This window comes from Heptranchias perlo, chromosome 20 (genome assembly GCF_035084215.1).
Source record: "Heptranchias perlo isolate sHepPer1 chromosome 20, sHepPer1.hap1, whole genome shotgun sequence".
Classification (NCBI taxonomy): Eukaryota; Metazoa; Chordata; class Chondrichthyes; order Hexanchiformes; family Hexanchidae; genus Heptranchias; species Heptranchias perlo.
In genome coordinates, this window is record NC_090344.1 from 39,457,511 (window position 1) to 39,483,603 (window position 26,093).

Genomic DNA, 26,093 nt, shown 5'->3' on the forward strand with positions numbered 1-26,093 from the left:
AAGAGTGCCACTGCACGGGTTGGCAAAGTATGTGCAGCAGTGCTCCGCATCCATGTGTGCGGGCACCACTGGCCAGGTCTGACGAGGCAACATCGTTTGATGCATCACGAGGGCAAAAGGGCATTAAATTGTTGCCTTACAATACCACCATTAAGCATGAAGCCAAGCAAGCAATTTTCATGCACTTCATCTAAGTATACCCCCTTTCACGAAGTACGGTTCAAATGCTACAGACAAATTCAATACCTGCAAAACACTGGCCCCTGGTAACGCCCGATTTTGACTACACAGTTGGGACCACATCCTATTTTCTGTCCAAGTCGATTTCATCTATTAACTAAATTTTCGTGGACCGAAATCAAAGCTTGTAGTTTCTACTGACATGAAGAAACCAGTGTTGTGAAAATTATTTCTAAACAGCTTGGAACAGTAGAACGTGGAAAAGTAAATGTTGCATAGATTTTATAATTTTGATAGTTTTATTGCAACAGTACACACCTGGCAAATGCCAAAAATTCATTCACAATTGGTACTGTGCGACCTAGGCACATCTCTCAGTAAGTGGGGGGGGGGGGGGGGGGGGGCGGGAGAAAAGAGAGGCTTGAGGGAAATAGGTGCTGTGTGTACAAGTGTAACTATGAAAGTCGAATACACAAAAAAAATATTGGAGAGGAAGTCAGACAGGTTCCTCCATATTAAATTTATCTAGTGTTTCAAACCAGCGCAAATGGCATACAAGTAGAGTACACCTGTCATGCACACACCACTTATCCACCCTTACCCAATGATACATCAATCTTTATCAACCACTTGTACTGTTTGTAGTGTACTGTACGTAGACAAACGAGTTGGACACTGGCAACTGATATCAGTTAAGACAACAGCACTTGGACTGTTAGTCTTAATCATATTTTTTTTAGATGAGGACATCAGGAAGGACAGACTTCCTTCATCATCCCGAGACTGTCTATACAAATATTGTTACACTACAAGACCCAACAGGCAGACCTAAGAGATGCCCCTTATGATCACTGGGAAAGAGAAGGGGCCATTAGAGACACTCAACACGGCTTCCGGAAAAGAAGGTCTTGTCTTACAAATTTGATTGAGTTTTTTTTTGAGAAATCACTAGGATAGTGGATGAGGGAAATCCGGTAGACACGGCCAACATGGACTTTCAGAAAATCTTTGATAAGGTACCTCACACTAGGTTACTTCACAAGATGGAATTTTGTGGCATCACTGGGCATTTGATACACTGGATTGGGAATTGGCTCCAAACCCGCAGCCAAAAAGTTGTAGTTAACGGATGTGGATCAGCCCGGAGGCACGTTACTAGTGGTATCTCCCAGGGATCGGTCCGAGGCCTGCAACTCTTCACGGTCTTTATCAATTACCTGGTGTTGGGAGCATGGTGAGTAAGTTTGCAGATGATACTAAGATCTGTGCAAGGGTTAAGACAGTCGGGGAGCACAATCTAATGAGATTTAGATGCGCTCGGGGAATGGCCATGCAGTGGCAAATGGCATTTAACCTCGATAAATGTGGTGTCATGCATGTTGGTAGCAGCAACACAGAATACACTTATCATTTATAGGGAACGGTACTGAAAGCGGTTGAGAGAGAAAAGAATCTAGGTGTTATTTTGCACAGATCACTGGTCTTTTCCTGCCCACAATTTCCACATGTTCTTGCAACAACAGGTGCTGGCTGGGCATTGTTGCAGACAGTACTTCAGTCTATTGGAACTGCCATAACAGTGAAAAATAACAAAGCACACACGTTATTCCACAAAGATTATTAATTTTTTAAAAAATAAACAGTTGTCACTATTCTTCCATCTTCAACTCCCAAACCAATATAACAGCAACATGGTACAATATTATATTCCTAAATGTTGAGATTGTTCAGCTTGTAAATTGGACAGTGTGGCACTAATCAGAAACTTAAGCTAAACTGCCCTACATCCATCAGGGACGGTCAGAAAACATTCATATCTGCTGGCAATTGCTTAGAAGTTTAAGTAGTATCTTGGGCTTGGAATAAGTGCGAGAGATCTCTCACTAACATTTTGGAGGGGGTGGAGGGGAAGAATTAGGGATCTGATAAAAGGTTAGGGTCAGCACTTGGGAACAAATCAAATAATGTAGAAAAAGGAGCATAAACAGATAGGATGGAGTTACAAGATTGTAAATTAACAGGTGGCATATGAAGGGACCAATATCGGCATAACCAGAAACTGAATTTTAGCCTTAAATTTGCTGACAGTTATCTGCTCCGTTCCTTTATGCCAAATTCTATTTTTGGCACTGCATCAAGCCACCAGACCATACACTTGAGCAATGCAGAAAGTCCCATTCTATCACACCATGACCAGAGACACTGGCAGGCAAAGTTCAACCTCTTGGGGAAACCCTTTGCTGATGTTCAGCAAGATTGTAATTTGCGTCAGTCTTGCAATCAGAAGTACTTAATCCACAAAGTGTAGCAATAAAGGCTGCCTGCTTCCAATCAAACACATGACTGTTTTGTGCCAAAAGGACAAAGCAGCTTAAAAACACAAGGAACAAATTTTCAACAAAAAAAAACACAATAGCAGCAACATTGGACAGATCTACAACCATCCCTTAGAAGCATGAAATTGACAGTGGAACAAGATGGTGATGAATGGAGTTGAAAGGCATCAACAACAGCCCTCCTTCGCAATAACAGGATCTCAACTTCCAGTGAAGTCTTCTCCCCATCTTACCACCTAGACTTGGCATAGCCAATCAATCATCTCTCCTCCTCTTTTCAACATTGATAATGTCCTGCGCGTTGGGGCATTGACCCTTGAGCGAGGTATCTCAGTATAAAAAAAGTGTGCAATCTTACCCCAGCACAATGGCATAAATACACCTTAGGCCGTGGGTCCAATAGCATGTATTATTCAGAGTGCATTTCTCATTGTTTCAAACATATCCTATGGAACGATGACCATTACAGCAATTCAAATAGTTCTGAACTTCCCCCTTGACCATAGGAGTAGGTCATTCAACCTCGAGCTTGTTCCGCTATTCAATTAGATCATGGCTAATCTGTATCTTAACTCCATCCACCAACCTTGGTTCTGTAACCCTTAATATCTTGCCTAACAAAAATCAGTGGTGACAATTTCCAATTGACGCAGCCTCAACAGCTTTTTGGGGGAGACTTTTCCAGATTTCCACTACCCAATGGGTGGAGACCAGCTGGAACTGGGGCTAACAAGGACAAGATGACACTAGTTTATTTTCTTCCACAAAGAAAACAGAGAACTGTAAATTATTTCTAATTTACAGGAACAATCTGGCAGATATGTCAACTGACAAAACAATGACTTTCACTGACAGGTATAAAATTTCCACTTGTTACAGTCACAGGAACACTCGCAACTCAGAATGGAATTCTTGCAACAGTTAAAGTAAAGTTTCATCCATATCTTCACGAATAAGCAGCTGCAATGATTGCAATGTAATCCTAAACAGTATCCACAGCTACATGTTTATACCGATCAGGAGATTAAGACCAACAAATTGGACATTTTGACTCCTGATGTATCCAGTGCCATCGTCTGGGCTTGTGGGGTGGGGAGGAGGGCAAAGAATACTGATTTACATATGCTGAAATATAGCCCATTTAATACATGAAACTCGGAAGCATTATTGTGGCATCCCAGTGGTCCAGTCACACCTCGAATTTAAAACAGAAATAGACAGTTTCCTAGAAGTAAAGGGAATTAGGGGTTACGGGGAGTGGGCAGGAAATTGGACATGAATTTAGATTTGAGGTTAGGATCAGATCAGCCATGATCTTATTGAATGGCGGAGCAGGCTTGAGGGGCCGATTGGCCTACTCCTGCTCCTATTTCTTATGTTCTTATGAACAGCCCAGAACTCAATGTTTTATTTCTATGTCAGTTTAACTAGAAGCCGAAAAGCTGCACTTACTGGAAAAAAGCCATTGATAAACAAACAGTCAAAGGTCGCATGATTTATCCTGGTTTTTGTGATATATCTATTAAAAAAAAATCAGACATTCATAGCAGATAAACGGGGAGAAAAAAATGGAACTGTTCAGGTTCACACAGCAAGTTCATGCTAGATGTCCTCTGTTGGAGATAGCAACATCATTTCACAAATTAACGTGCAATCTCATTAACTTTTGGCCATTTCCAATCTCTTAATTTCAAACTGTCTCCCTCTTGGACACAAAGTGCTTGTCGGAGCAGATAAAGAAAGCCAAAACAAACCCACCAATCCCTCTTATCTGCCTCAAGATGCAGGATTTAAATAAATTTAAACTCCCAAGCCAGGAGAACTTTTCCATTTCAAATGATTCGCAAGTAAACACATTCACGAACCAAGCAGAAAATTCCACTTCATCGAGTCACTTCCCATTGCACTAAATTCCTGACCAACGCCCAGCTTCAATATATATTCCTGACAAATGGAAAATGTCCTCATCATTTGACATTTTCATTATTCAACTTGCTGGATACGCTGAGGTCCAGCTACTCAGTTATTTCTTGCACATAAATGTCAGGTTATGAGAGATCAGAATTCTGCTTGAATTTAAATTTGGTCAGAAGTAGGAGTCATTGAGTGGACCAGGATACAACAAAAATAGTATTTTTAAACCAGTCCATCAGCTGTCTTGTTTGAAGTGCAAAATTGGTTGGCAAACCATTATCGCTAATACTATCAAGGCCACTGGTTTACAGTGACCAAATAAGTTAAATTCCATCTTTATTACTGGGGATTCTGCAACCCCGTCAGTTTATAATTGGGGTCATTGATTTATAGTGACCAAATGAGGCAAATTCCCTTTAGTAAATCAGATTGTTATTGGTATTTTGGGGATTGAAGTTGCAATTTTGTCAATGGATCAGCATCAAATAATTAATTTTCCTTCCCTGCCTTAAAAAAAAGATACCCAACATTACTTTAAACAAAGTCCTCAAGTACATGAAATCCTGTTCATAGTAAATCTCCTCCTCCCCACAACATCATTGATGAGGGACATAAGAAATAGATGTATGAAGAGGCACTGTGGGATAGTGAACTCGATCACAAAAGTTTTGAAGTGTGCATCTGAATCGCTATGCATTGGAGGCATTTTGAACGGACGTCATAAAATTAAGGTGGGGACACTTGTCACTTTTAGAGCACAATGCAGAGTCAGTCTGCGATAACGCACAGGATGCCTTCACAACATGATTGAGGGTGTGGTTATTTTCTGACAATGCTTCCTCTTTAGCTGCTTAATTTACAGAAACAATTTTTTAAAAAAGCTGCAGGATCTGGTTGGCTTTAAATCAATCCTACTTCATTAAAGGTCAGAAATCTCATCTACACTTCACAAAAAAAAAGACTGTAGACGTCACAACTGCTGCATAATGCTAGAGGTTTGGACCACTCGATGCATCTTACAAAACAGTACATGCTATCAGAGATGAGAGTGCAAGGGAGGAGTGGGGGAAGAAAGCAAGGCAGTATTCAAAATTCTTGACTCCTATAAATCAGTTCAAAAATCCTATCTTATGAGATTTCAGTTTATGTCGAGAAGTAGGTTCAGCTGGAGAGTTATTTGGGTCCAAAAATCATGGCATTACACGACACACCGCAGATAACCTCCACAATTGCATCATAAAATCCCATTTTGGCAGCTCCTAACCACAATAAAAACTGCTTCAGGAACGTTTTCAATTTCCTCAAAGTGAGACAGCATTTTAAAATGCTGACTGTAATCTTCTGCCAAAGTGCAAGGATGGATAGGTCCGACTTTAGAGCTTTGACATGCATCAAATTCAGCTTTACCCACAGCACAGCATCAACATGAGGCAACTTCAGTTTCCACTGCTAACTGGGTCATACATTTCAGGGTTTGCTATCGCAACTTAACACCACAGATTTTGTCTGTGGGGGGGGGAAAGAGAGAAAAGTTGAATTACTTGTTTTCAAGTGCCCAATAATTTCACCAAAGCAAGAACACGATTTAACAGTAAATTGCATATTGAAATCACAGTCATTGCACATCAGTCCCTCACTATAACACTGATTATGGTTTTCAACACGTATTGCTGAAGACTTCTTGTCCAATACAGAAATCATACAAATCACATTGCTCGATCCAACAATTTCCTCATTAATCTGTTTTGGTCGACTCCCAAAGATAATCTTGTAAAGGGAAGAGACTCTAAAAAGATCTAATTATCTTTCCCAGTCCTGTACATTCTTTAATTCCTTTTTTCATTAAAAAAGTGATTTAACGGTATGAGAGAGTATAATACGTTTTCTCTTAAACTTTGGGACCATTAGATAGATCATAATGGTCTGTTCTGTTCCGGTCCTGCACATTCTTGTCTTTTTATCTATTAGTGCCCAGCTACCCTTCTCAGCTTATCAGTATTTCCTTTCAAAAAGGCCAGAGTCAGACAGATTATAATACTGTAGCTCTTCCCAACACCGACCCCCCCCCCCCCCCCCCCGCCCCGACACCCACACAAAAATAAAAAATGTCTTTAATCTAACACAAGGTTTGGTCCAAGTCTCAAGTGATACCGATTTCAAATGGTTGTAAATATCAGAAGGTTCCATTCCCTCGTTACTGCATTAAGGGGCAATGCAAAAAGCTGCATTTGATATGCAAACCTGTAAGTCTTCAGGTGTCATTCTCCAAACCTCTACAAATTGGTGCCAGAGGCCCTCAACTTCTGTTGCACCATTTCTAGAAATAAGCAAGTTTTGCTGATGCATAAAAAGCCATCGCACAAACTGGGACATTGCCAATTTCACACTGATCTTTTGAGTTTCCTGATGTGACAATCTAGCCTTGAATAAGTGTAACAGTCTCCTTTTTCCTCATAGCATTTTGCCGAAAATGCCAAAATAAATAATCAATTTCAAATGTGGAAAAATGTCAGAAAAGACATGCTCGTTAGATAGGACACAACAGTAAGACAGTAAATGAAAATGTAGCTCAGTTCCTCAGTAAGTAAAACCCTCGTCACAGGCTGCATGGCAAATCCAGAGGGAGATGAAAATGTCGACGCAGAGGACTGCTGAACTTAACGTGCTTGCTGGGCCATCCTACAGGTCTATCAGTTGATCCACAAGCAGTAAAGACCTAGCTAAGTTGGGAAGACTGGATTCAGAGCTCCCACTGTTGTTTCTAGAATGACCACCTGGAAGGGCAAGACAAATTGATTTACATCAGGCAGCGAAGAGGCAACATCATGGGATAAACAAGACGGCAGAAAATACAGAGTGGGAAAGGCTGAACAAATTTCTAACAAAGTACGAGCTGATCTCCCGTGACACTGCACAAGAAAATCAAGACCGAGTGTAGTCTGAATTGGGGGACAATTGGAACAAGTCTTGCACAAATAATTCAGGGATCATTTTAAAGTCATACATTCTGGCCTTACTTTTATATTGCTGTTGTACATTCCTACATCCATATTTAGAATGTAAGCTTTCCTTTGTTAGCTGGTCACGATGTAATTACATCCTCATTCCAGTGGTGGTGCTACAGCAGCTCCATGAGCAAGGTGGGTGTAATTAGCGTAATAAATTTACATAAGCATTTTCCATTCTCAATGCGGGCACAGGAATTTATAACAGAATGAGTCGACAGGAAGAATACAGTGTTTTAGTATATGGATGCTGGTGTCACTCAACCCAAGCTCTGTTCCTCAATTTAAAAAAATTAGCTTCCTAACGCATTACAACGGGTTTAATATGTGTTTTGAAATGTGCAACAAAATGTACAGTATTTTTTAAAACCGTGCATAACTATCAGACAGCTGCTCTGGAGGATTTAAATGAGAGGGTAAAGGTTTGAGATAAACCAGAGTTCAGAAGCAGAGATAATTTAATAATCGGATTATTTGAAAGCAGTTTTGACTGAATAAATTTCAAGTCTGTGATTTACAGACAAAGCAAATTTATGCTGACAGAAGTTAGCTTAGAATGAACTAGAAACGCAGATAGCTGCAACATCAAACTCAACTGCAGCACTGTTAGTACAAAGATGAAAAAAAACAGACTTTTCCCTTAAAATAGCATCTCCAAATGGCGCTATTGGCTGTTACTGTGCATCAGCCACACAGTTCGAGAGAATGCCAGGTTTGATCCTTGGTTAATGCTGCCACCCCTGATCTCAGCTGGCTTAGAAAGCCAGAGTTACCGCTTCTGATGCCCAAATTCTGCTGGAAAACGTGCACACGGGCAGAGAGGAATTAGACTTTCCTGGGATGCCTCTGCAAGGAATGTAGCAAGGAAGGAAGGAAGGAAAGAAAGACTTGGATTTATGTACCACCTTTCACAACTTCAGCTTGTCCCAGAATGCTTTATAGCCAATGAAGTGCTTTTGAAGTGTAAATACTGTTGTAATGTTGGAAATGGACAACTGAAAGACAGCAATGAAATAAATGACCAGACCATCTGTTTTAGGCATTTTTGGAGAGATAAATGTTGGCCGGGGCATGGAGAACTCCCCTGCTCTTCTTTGAATGGTGCGGTGGGATCTTTTACGTCCATCTGAGAGGGCAAGACGGCACCTCTGACAATGCAGCACTCCCTCAGTACTGCACTGAAATGTCAGCCTGCATTATGTGCTCAAGTCTCTGCAGTGCTACCACCAAGGTTGACACCTTAAAAGATGGCCAGTGCCCTTGGAACCAGTGCTTGAAATGACGTTTGTTAAGGGATGGTACTGGTTTGTAAATTGCTTTGCATTGCACAAATGAAATTAGCTAAATAAGCCAGCCAGCCAATAAAATGTAATCCTTTCAGCACAAAATGTCCTTGGCACCTTTTTTTAAAAAAAGAACATGATGTCATTCTTGTTTTGTATTCTGAAGCGACTGAGCTCTCTCCTCTTGCTCATTTTTTGGTGTTGTGGGCAGGAGCCAGCAAATCAGAACTCAAGTGGGAGGTGGTAGGGAATCAAGAGTCAGGTTTTTTTTTAAAAATGGGCTGGGATACCATATGGAGCCATAATGTAAAAGATCAGTGCTTTCTGGAGAAATATCAAGTAATACTTCAAAAAAAAAGTCAGTCCAATATTGAATGGCATATATGGAACAAGTCAACTGCTGTTTTCTTGCTTTGGTCAATCTCACCAGTCCTTTGAGATGACCCATTTGAAACTATTGTATAATAATTGATTTTAGCAGAGATTTCACAGCCAATTTTGTGACTGCATGCATGCTGTGGTTTTCCAATCAAAACCGATGTAAAAAATGTAATACTCATCTTTAGTGTTGGACAAGTGCTTCAGGTCTGGTGAAAGAGTCAAGATTAGCTACCTTCCATGTGGGCTAACTCTTTTGGCAAATTAATTTGAGAGCATGAATAAGAGGTCCAACAACCAAGGGAAAAACTAAAGCAGAGTCTTGCACTGTCCAGATTCACAAGAGTGCGTCACGCTGTCTTGCTCCAATTCCACATTTCATAAAAACCCCACAGACAAACCAACAGACAGTTCTGTTAATGCAGGCAGCTTAGTGTCAAGGCTCAGCTTGCTGAGCAAAACAAACAGCAGTAAGATATTTGCAGGATAAATTAAGCCTCATTTGTTTATTCTCCACATAGTGCCACAATATGTGGGTGAACTATTTATTAGGGAAGGTTTAAACTAGAGTGGCAGGGGGATGGGAACCTGAGAGGGGAGTCAGAAGGGAGTGAAGTTGAGAGCAGCAAGAGAGGGGAAGACCCAGGGGAAATTTACAATACAAATAGTACAAACAGTTGTTCAAGAACAAGTGAAAGGGAAAAGCGTAAAGCAGCAGAAAAAGTGTACTTTAGACACTACAGATAAAGTGAAAACTAGAAGTGTAAGGCGATTAACCCAGCATCAAAGCTGAAGGTCAGGCTAGGGTGTGTGGCCCAACTAAGAGTTCTATATACAAATGCACAGAGTATAAAAGAATAAATTAAATGAACGACAGGTTCAAATTCAAATTGGAGGGTATGACATGATAGCTATCACTGAGACATGGCTGCAGGATGGTCAGGATTGGGAACTAATTACACCGGGTTATAAGGTCGACAGGAGAGACAGGGAACATGGAAGAGGGGGAGGAGTAGCCTTAATGATTAGAGATGAAATCACTTCAATGATAAAGGAGGATATAACGAGGGGTAAGCAACCAACAGAGACCTTATGGGTTGAATTGAGAAACAGGAAAGGATCTAAGACAATCGTGGGAATTGTGTATAGGACCCCTGGCAGCAGCTCAGAAGTGCTAGATTGTATAAATGCAGAGATTAGACAAGCGTGTAAGAAAGGCATAGTGGTCTTAATGGGGGACTTTAACCTTCACATAGATTGGGAAAAGCAGACTAGCAACTGTCAGAAAGGTAGTGAATTTCTTGAGTGTGTTCAGGATAGTTTTCTACAGCAGTATGTCCTGGAGGCCACAAGGGGGCGAGCCATACTAGATTTAGTAATGAGTAACGAACCAGATTTAGTTAATGGCTAAACGTGAACATCTATCCAATAGCGATCATAACATGATCGAGTTCAATGCAGTGTTTGAAAGGGAAAAAAGTGAATCAGCTGCTAAGATTCTAGATTTGGGTAAGGCTGACTTCAATGGGATGAGACAGAGACTGTCCACAGTAAATTGGGCAAATCTGTTAATGGGTAAAACGACTGATGATCAGTGGGAAATGTTGAAAGAAACATTTAATGTGATACAGAATCGGTTTATACCCCTGAGGGGCAAGAACTCTACTTGCCAAAAAAAATAGCCATGGACAACTAAAGAGGTAAGGGACAGTATAAGACATAAGGAAAGGGCATACAAAAAGGCAAAAAATGGCACAGATCCTGACGAATGGAAAAGATACAAAGATCAACAAAGGGTCACAAAACAGATAGTAAGAGCTACAAAAAGAGTGCATGAAAAGAAACTTGCAAGGGATATCAAAACCAATACAAAGAACTTATATAGTTACATTAGGAAAAAGAGGGTGGTTAGGAGCAGTGTTGGCCCCTTAAAAACTGAAAGTGGGGATGTTGTCATTGACAATGGGGAAATGGCGGACATGTTGAACAATTACTTTGCGTCAGTATTTACAGGAGAAAAAGAGGATAGCATGCCGGAAATCTCAAGAAAACTAATATTGAATCGGGGACAGGGACTCGATTAAATTAACATAAGTAAAGCAACAGTAATGAAGAAAATAATAGCACTAAACAGTGACAAATCCCCAGGACCAGATGGTTTCCATCCCAGGGTTTTAAAGGAAGTAGGTGAGCACATTGCAGATGTCCTAACTATAATCTTTCAAAGTTCTCTCGATTCAGGAACTGTCCCTCTGGATTGGAAAATTGCACATGTCGCTCCGCTTTTTAAGAAAGGAGAGAGAGGGAAACCAGGGAATTATAGACCAGTTAGCCTAACATCTGTTGTGGGGAAAATGCTAGAGTCTATAATTAAGAATAGGGTAATTGAACACCTCGAGAATGTTCAGTTAATCAGAGAAAGCCAGCATGGATTTGTAAAAGGTAGGTCAAGCCTGACAAACCTGATTGAATTTTTTGAAGAGGTGACCAAAGTAGTGGACAGAAGAATGTCAATGGATGTTATTTATATGGACTTCCAGAAGGCATTTGATAAGGTCCCACATAAGAGACTGTTAGCTAAGACAGAAGCCCATGGAATCGAGGGAAAAGTACGGACTTGGTTAGGAAGTTGGCGAAAGGCGACAGAGTAGGGATAATGAGTAGGTACTCACATTGGCATGATGGGACTAGGGATCTGTCTTGGGGCCTCAGTTATTCACAGTATTTATTAACGACTTCGATGAAGGCATAGAAAGTCTCATATCTAAGTTTGCCGATGACACAAAGATTGGTGGCATTGTAAGCAGTGTAGATGAGAACATAAAATTACAAAGCGATATTGATAGATTAGGTGAATGGGCAAAACTGTGGCAAATGGAATTCAATGTAGACAAATGTGAGGTCATCCATTTTGGATCAAAAAAGGATAGAACAGGGTACTTTCTAAATGGTAAAAAGTTAAAAACAGTGGATGTCCAAAGGGACTTAGGGGTTCAGGTATATCGACCATTGAAGTGTCATTAACAGGTGCAGAAAATAATCAATAAGGCTAATGGAATGCTGGCCTTTATATCTGGAGGACTAGAGTACAAGGGGGCAGAAGTTATGCTGCAGCTATACAAAACCCTGTTTAGACCGCACATGGAGTACTGTGAGCAGTTCTGGGCACCGCACCGTCGGAATGACATATTGGCCTTGGAGGGAGTGCAGCGTAGGTTTACCAGAATGATACCCGGACTTCAAGGGTTAAGTTACGAGGAGAGATTACACAAATTGGGGTTGTATTCTCTAGCGTTTAGAAGGTTAAGGGGTGATCTGATCGAAGTTTATAAGATATTAAGGGGAACAGATAGGGTGGATGGAGAGAAACTATTTCCGCTGGTTGGGGATTCTAGGAATAGGGGGCACAGTCTAAAAATTAGAGCCAGACCTTTCAGGAGTGAGATTGGAAAACATTTCTACACACAAAGGGTGGTAAAGTTTGGAACTCTCTTCCGCGAACGGCAATTGATGCTAGCTCAATTGCTAAATTTAAATGTGAGACAGATAGCTTTTTGGCAACCAAAGGTATTAAGGGATATGGGCCAAAGGCGGGTATATGGAGTTAGATCACAGATCAGCCACGATCTTATCAAATGCCGGAGCAGGCACGAGGGGCCGAATGGCCTACTCCTGTTCCGATGTTCCTGTTATGTGCCGTCAAGGCCCACTTAAAAGGTTCATTAAATGAAAAGTTATATGCAGACAATAGTGCCTACTAAAAGAGGGGACAAGCACTCTTTGTAACTGCCTTACAAATGTGCTGGGGACATTCTTGATGTATTAATGTTAGGAAATAGTTACAAAATCCTCTAAATAATGGCTTACATTCTATACCATATACTATTTCTTAGGATTTTTAAACTGCAGAAATAACCTAAGATTGAAAGACGGTCAGTGTATCCATACAAGAGGCATTCTCAAAGGCCAGCTGACATGTTAACATTTAGATTTGCTTCATCACTCAACGCTGGAGACTCAATATCATTGTTTTGGTAGCATGGCTCCTTTTGTGTCACGCTGACCCTAAAACACCAATGTTTTTCTGTAGAACTCGAGAACATAAGATGTCAAAATGAAGATTGAGAGTGGGAGAAGTCATGGAGGATGTGATGTCATGGCCTTTTAGCTAAGCTTAAAACCAAGAACGTTGCACTGTGTGTGGGGAAGATAAAGAAGGGAGCCATCTGGAAGAATGAACTCACCCAACTGTAAAACGTGTATCTTCTGCAACAAAGCATCCTTTATAATCTCGGTGCTTGCCATGAGTATATACGTAATATTTAACTTTTAACACAACGTCAGGTGTCTGACTGCATGTTTGAACTCATTTGCACTCCTAACGTTAGCATTAGGTAGCACTCTCACCCGAGTTAGAAAATCAAGTGTTCAAGCCCCACTCCAGGAGTGGAGTGCATAACCTAGGCTAACACTCCAATACAGTACTGAAGGAGTACTGTGGGATGTGCCGTCCTTTGAATTTGAATGAGGTTAATCAGAGGCCGTGTTTGTCTGTTTAGATGAGCATTAAAGAACCCAGGGCACTATTCAAACAGGAGGGGAGTTCTCCTGATGTCCTGATGATTTACCTCATCACTTTGTGGCTGCTGCGCTTGCCTTCATAACTCTGACTTCTGAAGTAAAAACATTTCTAAGGGAATTCATTGACTGTGTTGCACCTTGGGACATCCCAAGGCTGTGGAAGATGCTATATCAATCCAAGTGTGTTCATCTTCTTCTACATTTGTGTGGACTGAGCTTTCATTTGATCTGGTTGTTGACAATTTGCCAGTTCATAATGTAAAGATACATGTTTAAAATCTAACTGACAATACACTCTTTGGTGAGGGGGAATATCTGACGTTTTCTCAAAAGAAAGCTGCTTGACTTCTGGTGAAACAGTACTTCACAGCTTCAAAGATGGATTTCTCGAGGAAGGTCTGGAAACTAAATTCTTAACAAAGATGGAACGCAAGACAACTTTAGCTGCATCTTCAGAATATATAGCTTTGACTGTATGCCAAATATATGGTACTATACACAGACAGTTTGAAGCTCATAACTTGATGCACTGAAATCAAGTCCCACTGTCCAGAATTCAAGTAAATTTGACTGCCCTGGTCAGGCAAAAATGAACTTATATTCTACCAAATGGTACATTGTAGTCAAGTTGGAAACAGAATTATAGGGAAATGTTGAGGTCCAGAGCTAAGTCATAAGCAGCAACTTTAGTAACAGCAGTTAAGAGTGTGTATTCATACATACACGCACAAAACATACGCTACCTGGGAAAGGCCCCGACAAAAGAAATCTCAAAAGCTGGAGTTATAAATACCAAAAGGCAGGTAAACCTCATCCTTTTCAAAGTCTGTCCAAAATCAGAAGGGTCGCAAATCATGATCTGAGTCAGCAAAATCCTTAAGACCTTCAACTGTACCAACTGAAAAATTTGCAGCCGGTGTCAGGGCAGTGGCTGAGGTCAGAACCAATGAAGTGCAGGTAGAGTTCACCTTTTGTTCAGGCTAGGTCAGGCAGCTTCATGAAGTTTCACATTTTCAATCACTGGTGAAATCAAGGAAAATATTTTCATGATGGCATTCATAAGGGAATTGTCCTCAAAGAGTTACCAGAACTACTTGTAGTGCCACGTGGTCTAGAAAAATTGTTTCGAACTGGTGTTTCAGCCAAGAGATTTCCTGGACACAGGTTCAATGTCACATGATGCAAATCAACTTCAGACACACTGACCAACTCAAGGGCTTACTTGGAATCACAAGTACAGGCTGATGCACAGCAACCATGTTGTCCAAGATTTTGATGTTAAGGACACCTTCTCCACTCTGGACCAAACCACCAAGAATCTGGCCTGAAGTTACATACCTACTCCATATCTGCCAAACCCAAGGTTTTGAGGCAACAGTTGGAAAAAGATTGCGAAGATGCCCAAGATTTCACTACTTCCTCCCAGCTCATCTGAAACCAAGCTCATTTGAAAATTAGTCATGCAAATAACTACTCTGCCTTTCTGAACAGACAAAATTTTTCACTCTCTGTGACCAAGGAAATTGTTTGCTCTCTGTGATCTTTCACATTTTGACCACAGACCCAGTTCCAAAGACTGACTGTTGATGAGTGGAAATAAGTTGAGAGAAACCATGCGATATTAAGAGATAAAGCCCCATGAAAGGACATGCAAAATTTGAAGACCGGTCTCGGCAGGTGTCAACAATTTAACTTTAATCCAACCATCCAGTCGAAGATCAGAATATCAGTGCTAAAACCTCTTGCAGCAAGTTGAAACGAGGCTTAAATCAAAGCTTCCCAAGTTGGAAGTGGCACATTCCCACTAGGAAATATAGAGAATTCAAGATACAACTAAAAGGGAGGAATTAAGAAGTTAAGACTGGGGCATTTGTGTAGTGTGGGTGTGGGAAAGATTGCAGGACTTCTACAGGAATTTATGAATGATCAGAACTGCTGAAGTGTCACGCATTTTTTTTCTCCTGGCCTATGATGGTTCAATGGAAGGCATATAGAATGTAAACAAAGGGGGTAGGAGAAGTACAACACAGAATGTTTCAATTCAAACCTTACCTTGTGAATTTTTTGATAACACAGGAATGGGGTCAAATTCATCTTCATCCACTTTGTCATTTTTAACAGAGAGATCAAAGTCTGAGATGAGGTTAGTATCCTCTGCAGCATGTAAAAGGGAGCAGGCATGGATAGTAAGAACCAAGGTTAACAGAAAATGTTAATATTAAACAGGAAGAAACAGGTTTAAGTCTGCCAAAGCTGGTGGCTGAAAACAGGTCCTTTCGCAATGTGAAATTTATACTTAAAAAGGTTTGTAAACTTCAGCAAAGCGTACAGTGGACAATGTACAACACAGCACGGAGCACACTCAACACTGCCCTTCACACTGACAGAAGCTCTCACCTCTGCAAGCCTTCTTGTTCCTCAGAAAACCAGAGTTACTTGTCAACAATCTGATGAACTATTTTTCTGCCGAGTCACTGATATTGAAGGATATTTTTGAAAGTGTATTTTCTTCTTTCCCCGTGTCCCCACACCACCGCCCCCCCTCCCCCACATCCCCGCCTTCATGAAATAACACTCTGAACAAGAAACAACCGCTCGGTCTCCCTCGCTCCCCACCTTTCTTGTAAAGGACCAGCCCTTCAAGATACAGAACTCACCACGTGGGTCAATCACAGGCACAATCCTCCATTCTCTAATGTCACCTGGGGTATGTTACTGCTTGACCCGCTCAACAATGCATACTTTGAGATGCATATTTTCTCATGCAACATCTGCATATAAGGTTTTCTATAGTTTATCTTTGTTACACAGCATTGTTTTACTAAAGTACCATTAGTCAAAAGTCAAACATTAAGTCAATAACTTTTCAGATTTTGCCATAGAAATGTTCCTAAAAGAGTTGAACTAACAAGTCATTTTTAATCACTCAAGAATCCTACCATTTCCATTCTAGGAAATCTAGGTCAAACCAGGTCGGATTAAATTCCATCCTTTTATACTAGGAATTAACATTTGCTAAATTCTCTTGCGAGTTCTGTTCTTACAAGCTCGCTGTTCACCTCCGAAACCAGAAGTCCAATCCAGCTGAGGTTTCTGAAACAGAAGTCTCCGATTTCTCTATCTGTTGGCCTTAAAGGTCCAGTATGAAAAGAGCTTGGACCAGTGTCCGCCCAATTCCTTGTGGGTGCAGTCCACAGTATTAAATACTCATGATTCAGCATAAATGTGACACTAGATTAGTGGCATCATTCAAAGATAGGAAACAGAATAATTTATACAGGTGCATTGAGACAGGAAGGTGCTCTTCTTCGATTGGGGCTGCTTAATATAGTTGAACAGTGAAGAGAACTTATGTGAACCTAGGGTTAAAAAAAATCATTTTCCAAATGACATTTTGAGCCTCAAAGCCTAACTATGGATCTGTAAACAGAGAGAGATGCCATTAAATCCTCTCCTTTCTCTCGTGAAAACCTTGCATATTCTGCTCCCCAGTTTGCCTCTTGCCATCATTCTGGACTGCCTCCTGCCGCTGCTGCTTCACTTGGGGATCCGCTTCAAGCGGATTCCTGATTTGCGATGGCTTTGCAAGAGCAGGAATACACTGCAACAACATGCAGCAATGATGGATCCCTGAGTAAAGTGGCAAATAGTTAGGAAAAGCAACTGAGTGACGACTCGGCGGGAATAGAAGAGGAGTAAACTGGATGGGAGGGGAGTGAGAAAGGTGAGAGGCCAGCGAGGGGAAGCACACAGCTCAGAACAAGTGAGGGAGCAAATTCTTTCCATTGTGAAGACCACTTATATTTCACGCAAGTTGTCATTCTGAATAGGTAACCACATTTTGTTTTTAAAAAATACTTTATTTGCTGCTTTCAATCTCCTGGTACTGGTAAAATCTCAATGTTACTTGGCTTTGACACCTGACGTGCTCCGCGATGTAAATAACCAACAGCGTCACGTGTTGTTGCTAATACTGCACAACGTAGTTTCAACATACTTCTATTTATTTGGGAATTTTGGACCCTTCTGGCCTGCAGGGTCACTAACATATTTAGTCAGTGGACTTTGAAACAAAACCATCCCCTTACAAAAATATATAGAATTAATGACTTGCAAGCAGCAGAACCTAAGAAAATAAAATGCATTTAGAAACCTGTAAACTGCCTGCCATTCCCGTCTCACTCACAGTCGGTTACTGTGCAACCTGCCATCAGTTACACAGACTTTGCAGTGAAAATCAATCTGCACAATCTGTTAACTCTGGGTTAGGCTGAGATCCAGACAATGCGAAGGGACAGCCCAGATGCTCATCGTCAGAGATAGATGCATTTTACAGCTGCAGCAGTGGATTGTACTCCAGCACGGTTTCCACCAACACAAAACGGTGCTTCACATCAGAAAGATGTGCTCAGACAGTGCAGCTTCGCGACAGAATACAGCTATGATCATCATTTCAACAGCTGGAAGGATGAACGCCTAGCTGAAACAGAGGTCATGAGACATCTGTGAAGAGAGAAAAGGAAAATATCCATGGCCATGCAATTTTACCCAATTCCCTTTTGAAAGTTACGGCTTCCACCACCCCTTCAGGCAGTGCATTCCAGATCATAAAAACTTGCTGCATAAAAAAATTTGCCCTCATCTCCCCTCTGGTTATTTCACCAATTACCTTAAATCTGTGCCCTCTGGTCACTGACCCTCCTGCCAGTGGAAACAGTTTCTCCCAATTTACTCTATCAAAACACTTCATAATTTTGAACACCTCTATTAAATCTCCCCTTCTCTAAGGAGAACAAGCCCAGCTTCTCGAGTGTCTCTTCATAACTGAATTCTCTCCTGGTTTTTACTTGCAACATGGCAACGGGTCTTATTGGGTCCATTGCAGGCCTGATCGGGATGATGATCACCACCAGGAAATGAAAATTTAGGCACTGGATTTTTCTGGAGTCACAACATTCACCGCCTTTCCATCACTAAGTGATAGTTGGAGTACAACCCAGGAATTGTCAACAGCAGCAAATTATTGTTAAAAAATAGAAGTGCCATGACTGGAAGCCAAGCACTTCCTTAGAAAGAGAGTGAAGATTTAAAAAAAAAAAAAGGCCACCATCCCTTGCCACTCATTTGTCCTCTTGCAGCTCGCTCATGTCCTCATCAATGTGTCGTATGGGAAGATCCAATGAGGCAGAGGACAACTTCTTACAAAAAGGTAAAGCCAAGAATTTGATTGGGAACCTCTCCCCCAGACTTGTGTGTGCACAGCCTTCATGTCAATGAATCATCCTCAATGAGAGCAAAAGAATGCACAGCACCATGTTATCTACAGATAAGGGAGAGTTATGGTTGTAGGACTATTAATATCACTGCTTGATTCCTCCCCCCACCGCATATACTGAAGACAGGAGAAGGAACCTAATGTTCCTAAAAGTAGGGATATTTTAACCCTTCATAAAATCAAAGTTATGAATCAAATTGATCACTGAGATGGGAGGCAGTGGGGGACGGGGGAAGAAAGAGAGAAAGGAAGAAGTGATGGAACGATTATGTCTGACTTCAACTATCAATTGTTGTGGCTGTTCAGGTATCACAATTGAAGGTACAACTGGATCGATATGAGAAAATTCACTGCACAGATTCCAGGAAGCCATCAGCTCCACAGATCCATACAGAGATGCACCAACAACGAGCAGCTCTATTGTGAGAAAACTGTTCCTTTCAACTAAATCATTTCACTTCAAGTAAACAGACAGAATATATAAGGGAAGGGAGGAAGCAAAGCCCTAGAGACAAATCAATTCCATTGATGGGTACAGTACTGAATACAAGCCCATCCGATAACACATTCAGTACAGTTTGCAGCTGTTGGCTGCAAGAGAGATAAAAATCACTAAGATTAACAGAAGCAACACGACTCTGGTTTTAATCGAAGCCCTGGTAACCATGGAGACATCTTGATCTTCTCTCCCATACCAGTAGATGAACATTAGGTATTATTTTGTTTGAGTTTCTGTTGTCGAAAACGGAGTAGTTTGGTCGAAAACCTTAAAAAATTCCACCCGCGCTACTCTATGCATCTTCGAGGACTACTGCATTTGTGTGCGTTTTTTTAAAAATGAAGACTTTGCATTGAGGTGTTCAAAAAGGGACCACTACTTTCAAACATCGAACTCATTTTAACTACATTGTGAAGAGACCAAAACCACAAGAAAAATCACAAGGAATGAAAAGTAAAACTACTGAGAGTGTTTAAAAAAAAAACAGGATTGGACGCTCTTACCTGCTTTAACCTGACCAGATGAAACTACAGGAGCAAATTCATCAATAATTTCAGTCACTGGATTAGAGAGGAGAGAGTAATCAAGAATGGAGTCCTCTCCGGTGAGAGAGTCTGAGCAAGGTTCAGCAGTAGCAGATGCAAGACAGAGAAGCGGAAAGAGAGAACAATGAAAATGGTTAGTAATATACTCCACATCAGGCAGTGACACTTTTCAAAATTCACTTGTTAACGTAAGTCAACCCTTGAGAAACACACCACCTAATTAGCCTTTTAAAGTACTTATTCCTCATACCTTAAATAGGGGAAAAAATAGCTTTAAAACACCGGAAAATGCTTTACCACTTAACAAAAATGTGCAAAACTTGACTTTTAAATTACCCTTTCCCTCTCAGCAAATTCTCTTCATCCAAACACGTTCCAATGCACAACATTTTTCAAAATGTACTTCAGAATTATCTGAACGTGGTACGCGGCAAAGTGTTAATGTCTGGATCGCAATGAAACTTAACCCTTTCAGAGCTTGACACGGTCTTCCCACAACACTGAAAAGCCGTCCTTTCTATTTATTCCCTTTCTAAATCTAATTTTTCTTAAATGATTCAATATCGAGACCGTGACCTCCCTCTATTTGCCTTGAAAGTAAAACCATCTCACATTGCATGCACAGCACCAGATGTGTTTTTAAACTACGACTTTAGCATCACTGCAAGAGGCCATAATCTCGCTCTGCTTCAATTTAACACTGCTTTGATAGTGCAGTGCCAAATTGCATTTAGATTGTGCTCTTGAGGGGGGGCGGGGGCGGACCCTGGACCTGGACCTCACCATTACTTCTTAAAACTAACCTGTTGTTGATTCAAATGTTTGGACAGTGCAGATGTTCAGCCCCGCTGTCTCAATAGAGCGGGGCTCTACTCGCAAATGTGCAGAGTTCTCACATGGGCAAGAGAATGCTCATTAGTTACACTTCTTCAGATGATCCCTCACTTATACTGCCTGACTGGAGCCCATATTGTAGTTATTGATTCTGGAGTGGTAGCTGCAGTATAACGCAGCGTTAAAGGTACGTTCATGTTCCAGATCAATTTTGCTGCAACTTCAGCTCATCTGGTGCTGCTGTTCACCAGCACAGTGCGATCTCTGCACTATATGCAAGATTGGAGACTCAAAATGGTACAGACGGTGAAATCCAAACTGTTAAATATCAAGATCAACTCAATTTTCTTTTCTTTTTCTACTTCAGCATGAACTGCTTGAAAGATGACCATACTAACTGATGACATTACTGGAAGAACTGGCTTAGATTTTAAAATTTACACCCTTCCTCTTGAAGCCCTCCAAAGCCTGCCCGAGCCTACCGAAGCAATCTCAGCCAGCCAAATGTTCCCACCTGCATCCTCTGCTCTTCCAACACCAGTTTCCTCCATCCAACACACTTACAACGACTACATTTCTGCCCTGTGAAACTCGTTCCCCAAATCCCACCACCTTGCTATCTCTCTCCCTGCTTCCAATAGTCTCCTAAAAACCCCACTTTTCGATCGCACTTCAGGTTCCCCTCCCTATTACTTAGCACCAATGCTACAGTTGTAATGTAAATTCACCTCTAAACATGACTTTATGCTGACACGGGGTGCCAGAGAGGAAAATTGTTTCCTTCCACTGCACTGACATCTCCTCACTTTGCTCAACACAAAAAACTAACCAAAAGTAGATTTCACAAAGGCTGTCTTACTGGCTTTTCAAGTCTGAAAGATTGAAGTGTGGCAAAAGCAGAGGGGAGAAAGAGCGAGCAAAAAAGATATACAAGAGGAAAGTAAGACAAGGAGAGATTTGGGTGCAACTTTGGAGGGGAAGGGATTAAGGGGAGCTGTGGAAGATTACTCAATGCCAGTTTTTTAAAAAAAATTGACTTGTCAACTTGAAAATAACAGAAGCAAAATGTTTATCATTTGAAGTTGTGGGGACAGCAGGCGCTGAGGATAATTGTAATGTGCATACCAACCTGAAGCATTTATGGCGGACACACCACCTAAAGATTCCGCATGCAGCGAAGCCAGTTGCAGTCGCTGAGGCTTTGGGGGCTCAAATCCAGGTATGAGATTTCCCACCGCTATCTCAGCTTTTCCTTTTGAACCAGAGCACAAACAGAGAATTAATGGCAAGGACACGAAAAAAGACTGTTAAGGTGTATCAAGAACACTGCCAAGCTGCCACAGAGCACAAAGGAAAAGGGCAAAGCTTTAGATAATTACAGATAATTTGCACTCGTCAACAGTAGGCCCTTAAATCTTTGTACTATTAATAAAAACGCAGACATGGCAACTAAACTCCTTTGGATAGTTCTCAAAGGAAGACTAACCCTGGTAACAAAAGTACTCTGATAAAACTTAAAACTGAATTCTATTAGAACTGTACATCAGGATTATGTTTTGTTCTGTAAAAAGAATACTTGGTTTTTATCAATAGTTCAACGTTTAAGCTGGGGCTGTAGAGATTCAGCATTGTGCAATGTGCCGTAATTCATTGGCAGTTTTCAAAATGAGAGCGGAACAAATCATAAATCGGGATATGGAAGGCAAAGAGATAACCTGACTGAGGTTAATTTTAACTGTTTCGTAAATAATGTAGAGTGTCATGGGGATGAGACTCAAATATGTTGTTCTGTTATCTTCACTTGAGTTCCATAAAATAACTTATATCAGCCTGTTGACAATTGGCATCACTAAAGGAACAACCAAAGTCATCAGCAATGGATGGTTTCTTCAAGTCACACACAGGGCTAAGCAGCAAATGAGAAGCTACAGTCAAAGCCATCATGGTTATGACAGCTGAAAAATCCATCAAAGTGCCCACATAAAACATTCATATTTCGACATATGCGCACTGCTGCAGCTGGGTATTCCTCGAAACACTTAACACTGTTTATTTCAATACAGTATAGACTGTCACACCACAACCACCACCTATTACAGAAAAATGCTACACATTGGAAAATGGAGAATACGGCAGGAAGCTCACAAGATTCACAAGACACACACATTGTTGCAGAGATAAATGCACAAGCAGATTCAGTGGACGTGTAAAGAATAGGAACAAGAGAATTTTCAACCTCAACCTCAATCCCCTAAGTACTGACGACGGAAGTTTTACACAACTGATTGGCAAAAACCACAAAGCTTTCAGCAGTTGTGCGGCTGCATTGGTCATATCATGGCAGCACCACTGACTTGAGTTACCGTATCAGATGAAGAGGCTCATTCCTGTCAATCTGCAGTTTTCACGTCACTGTTACGTTCTTACTGTGTGCAACGCACAGGTGAGCACGTGCAAAAATTTCATGTTTAGACAACAGGCCAAGCACAGGGGGCCTCTGAATGGCCCACTGTTTGTATGTGGTAAGGGTACACAACGTTGGACACAAGTCCATAATGTTGTTGAAAATCAACTACGTGTACACTCAATTTTAATATTCTGCTTATTTATAACACACTCCCTCTCAACACTCAAGTTAAGGGGTCTGAAATTTTAATGGCTGAAAATACTCCAGATTCCTATATGATCATGCACATCAAAGAAACTGCACCTGGAGATTTTTACCATTGATATTATCCTCAGTACTCCCAAAGGGGTCACCAAGAGGTAAAAGATCAGGGAGCAGAAATGAAGTCTCAGGAGACTTCAGACCTTCAATGAGTTTTTCTGTGTCAGAGGCGAAGAGGAAAAGAACAATGAAACAAGAGATAAAAGATGAAATAAAGGCATACAAGCAAACGTACTCAATTATTGGCAGCACGCAAAACTCACAAAACACAGGCTAGTCGAGGGATTCAGGCAACATCATGAGCTCAGCACTAAACTTATGAGCAATCTGAGTCATTGAATCCCAAGACTAGATAACAACAGTGATTCAGAGCCCTGTTTCTGTCACCATCCAGAACAGCTGCGCCGCAGGCTACTCTACACCAGTTCTTATGCTGGCAATGCACATCAACACCTTGGTACTCCACTCGTGATGCATGGGTCTTTTGCAGTCACACTCCCCCGGCGCAAATCACCCTAACCTACCTTGTTTTGGTGACAAGGGACCATTCAACTACTCAACCGCAGGTGATGGGTGCCTTCAGGCAAGTATGACACTACGCTCACTCTCCGACAGCCATTGCTGGGTAGCAGACAGGAATAGGAATCCTGGCTGACCTTCCCCTCCTTCGGCCAGAAACATTGAAGCCAAGTGTCAAATCCCCCACTGCCACCCTAGCTAAGAGCAACTAACGGAACACAAGCCAGGGATTGAACCTGCGACCTTTTGTCTGCTTAACTTAGTTACATTCACAGGAGGAATCCGTACTTCAAGTGTCACTGAGTTCCCACCCATCATCTTCTTACTTTGGGTCCAGAGAAGGAATAGGGCCCAAGATATTTCGGTAAAGGATTTCAATGAGAAAATATACTTCAAAAGGAAGTCAATGATATGCTTGAAAATATTTTTTCTGAGTCAAACATTCGGTCACAGAATCAAAACTGTTCATTGGGTAACAAATCCATCCATTGACTGAAGTCACTGAATAGTCAAGTCGATGATGTAAGCCTGAGCATTACATAGAACACGGAGTCTATAGTGAACACAACTTAGTCTTTACGTAACATTCTGGATAGGAGGAGTGGGCTGTTTGAAACATTCCCCATTCATTCTGTTACTGGAGCAGAACTTGATATTCCTGTGCTAAAACTGTGGATTTACCACGTTCTTTTCACTTCCTATTTATTCAAGAGGTCATGGCAAATTAGGGAATGCAGAGTGCTTTCATTTGGAGGGATCAGAAACACCAAGTATCAACACAAATGGGCACAGCCCATCATGCCCACATATCAAGTCATTGGAACAGAACTTCAGAGTCACATCAAGGGGAATGCAAGCTGCTTCCAACGAGCAGTTTTATGGAATACAGCACAAAGCAACAGAGCTTCACCTTTTTTACAATGACGTGACAAGAAAGTAGAATACATTTCCCAACTAACAGTTAGCTTGGTAGAATTAAAAGGAAGCAAGGAAGACCCCCAATACAAATAGTTTCTGCTATTTAACCAGGCAATAAATGATGAGGGGAAATAAGATCAAGTAACATCCATAAATTTGTGCTGACTTCAAAAAAAACCAAAAACATCAGCTAACGTCTAACATTTAATGTCCAACGTCGCAACAATGATAATGACAATATTAGTTCAAGCCGTAGGGACGAGTCTCATACTGATTTTCCGTGACTGCTTTGACAACATGATGAACAGCTTACTTAATAGACAAGCATAATTTCAGGCCAACGGGAAACCAAAATCCAAGACATTACTTGGTTACAGCATATTAAATGCAGAGTGGATAAGAATCTGTATTAAGGGGAAATGTATAAAAATTAGGACAGTTGTCATAGATTTGGTATGTAAAACTGCAATGTTTGTGACCAATTGGCAACTTTCGGGCCAATTTTATTTCCCCCCCCCCCCCCCAAGAACTGCAACTAGCAGAATGGCCAGTGAAGATGGCTCAAGTGCGAACAAATGGACTGCTGCAGTGGCTTTTTCCAAAAGAGTCTCAATGAAGGGTCCCACCCCCCTCACCGCAACACTCAGACACTCAACCTCCGACCAAACTCCTTGTTCCCGTGGCAAGAATATAGAGGAGATAACATACGACAGCAACAGCATTTCCCAATACCACTACCAAAGCGAGCCTTCTGGAGAGAACGTCGAATCCAACATTTGAGGCAGCGTGAGGGAAAATGGTTACTGAAGCCATGTGGAAAGAATAGTGAGCGTCCACTGAAAATTCACAGTATTATCATCTTGAAATACAAGCGCTCAGAACACGACAACAAAGCCTGGCCTTCTCTGATGCTCGGAATGCTTCGAGCTTGTGCTACCCGTTGTTCTGAGACAGCAACTTCACAGTGCAATGACTTCTAAAACAGATCCTGTTTGATGGGAACCGTGGGCTTGCAGCAGCTGTTTATTGCACTGTGGAGTGTGCTCGTAGCAGCAGGTATAATCACACTGCCTCCAATAAAACAGATGGGATCAAGGAGAGGGACAAATGCTTGGAACCCCCGCTGAGACTTCAAAACATTAAAAGAAAGGCATTCTG

At 41.3% G+C, this 26,093-nt stretch overlaps 1 protein-coding gene across 10 annotated transcripts in view; it reads right to left on the reverse strand.

Moving 5' to 3' along the window:
- The window catches only part of aak1b (AP2 associated kinase 1b), a 94,290-nt gene that overhangs the window by 9,902 nt on the left and 58,295 nt on the right, over nt 1-26,093 (reverse strand). For 3 of the 10 annotated variants that reach the window (XM_068001057.1, XM_068001051.1, XM_068001055.1), the window contains 3 exons: nt 23,555-23,656; nt 21,960-22,082; nt 19,955-20,065 (listed from right to left, as the gene is read on the reverse strand). The exons of 2 other annotated variants lie outside the window; for them this stretch is intronic. In XM_068001057.1, coding sequence (XP_067857158.1) covers nt 19,955-20,065; nt 21,960-22,082; nt 23,555-23,656 — 336 coding nt within the window. Of the gene's footprint in view, nt 1-6,544; nt 7,205-19,954; nt 20,066-21,959; nt 22,083-23,554; nt 23,657-26,093 lie in introns of those variants that run through there. 5 more of the 10 variants (XM_068001058.1, XM_068001054.1, XM_068001052.1 and 2 more) reach the window with 3 other exon arrangements.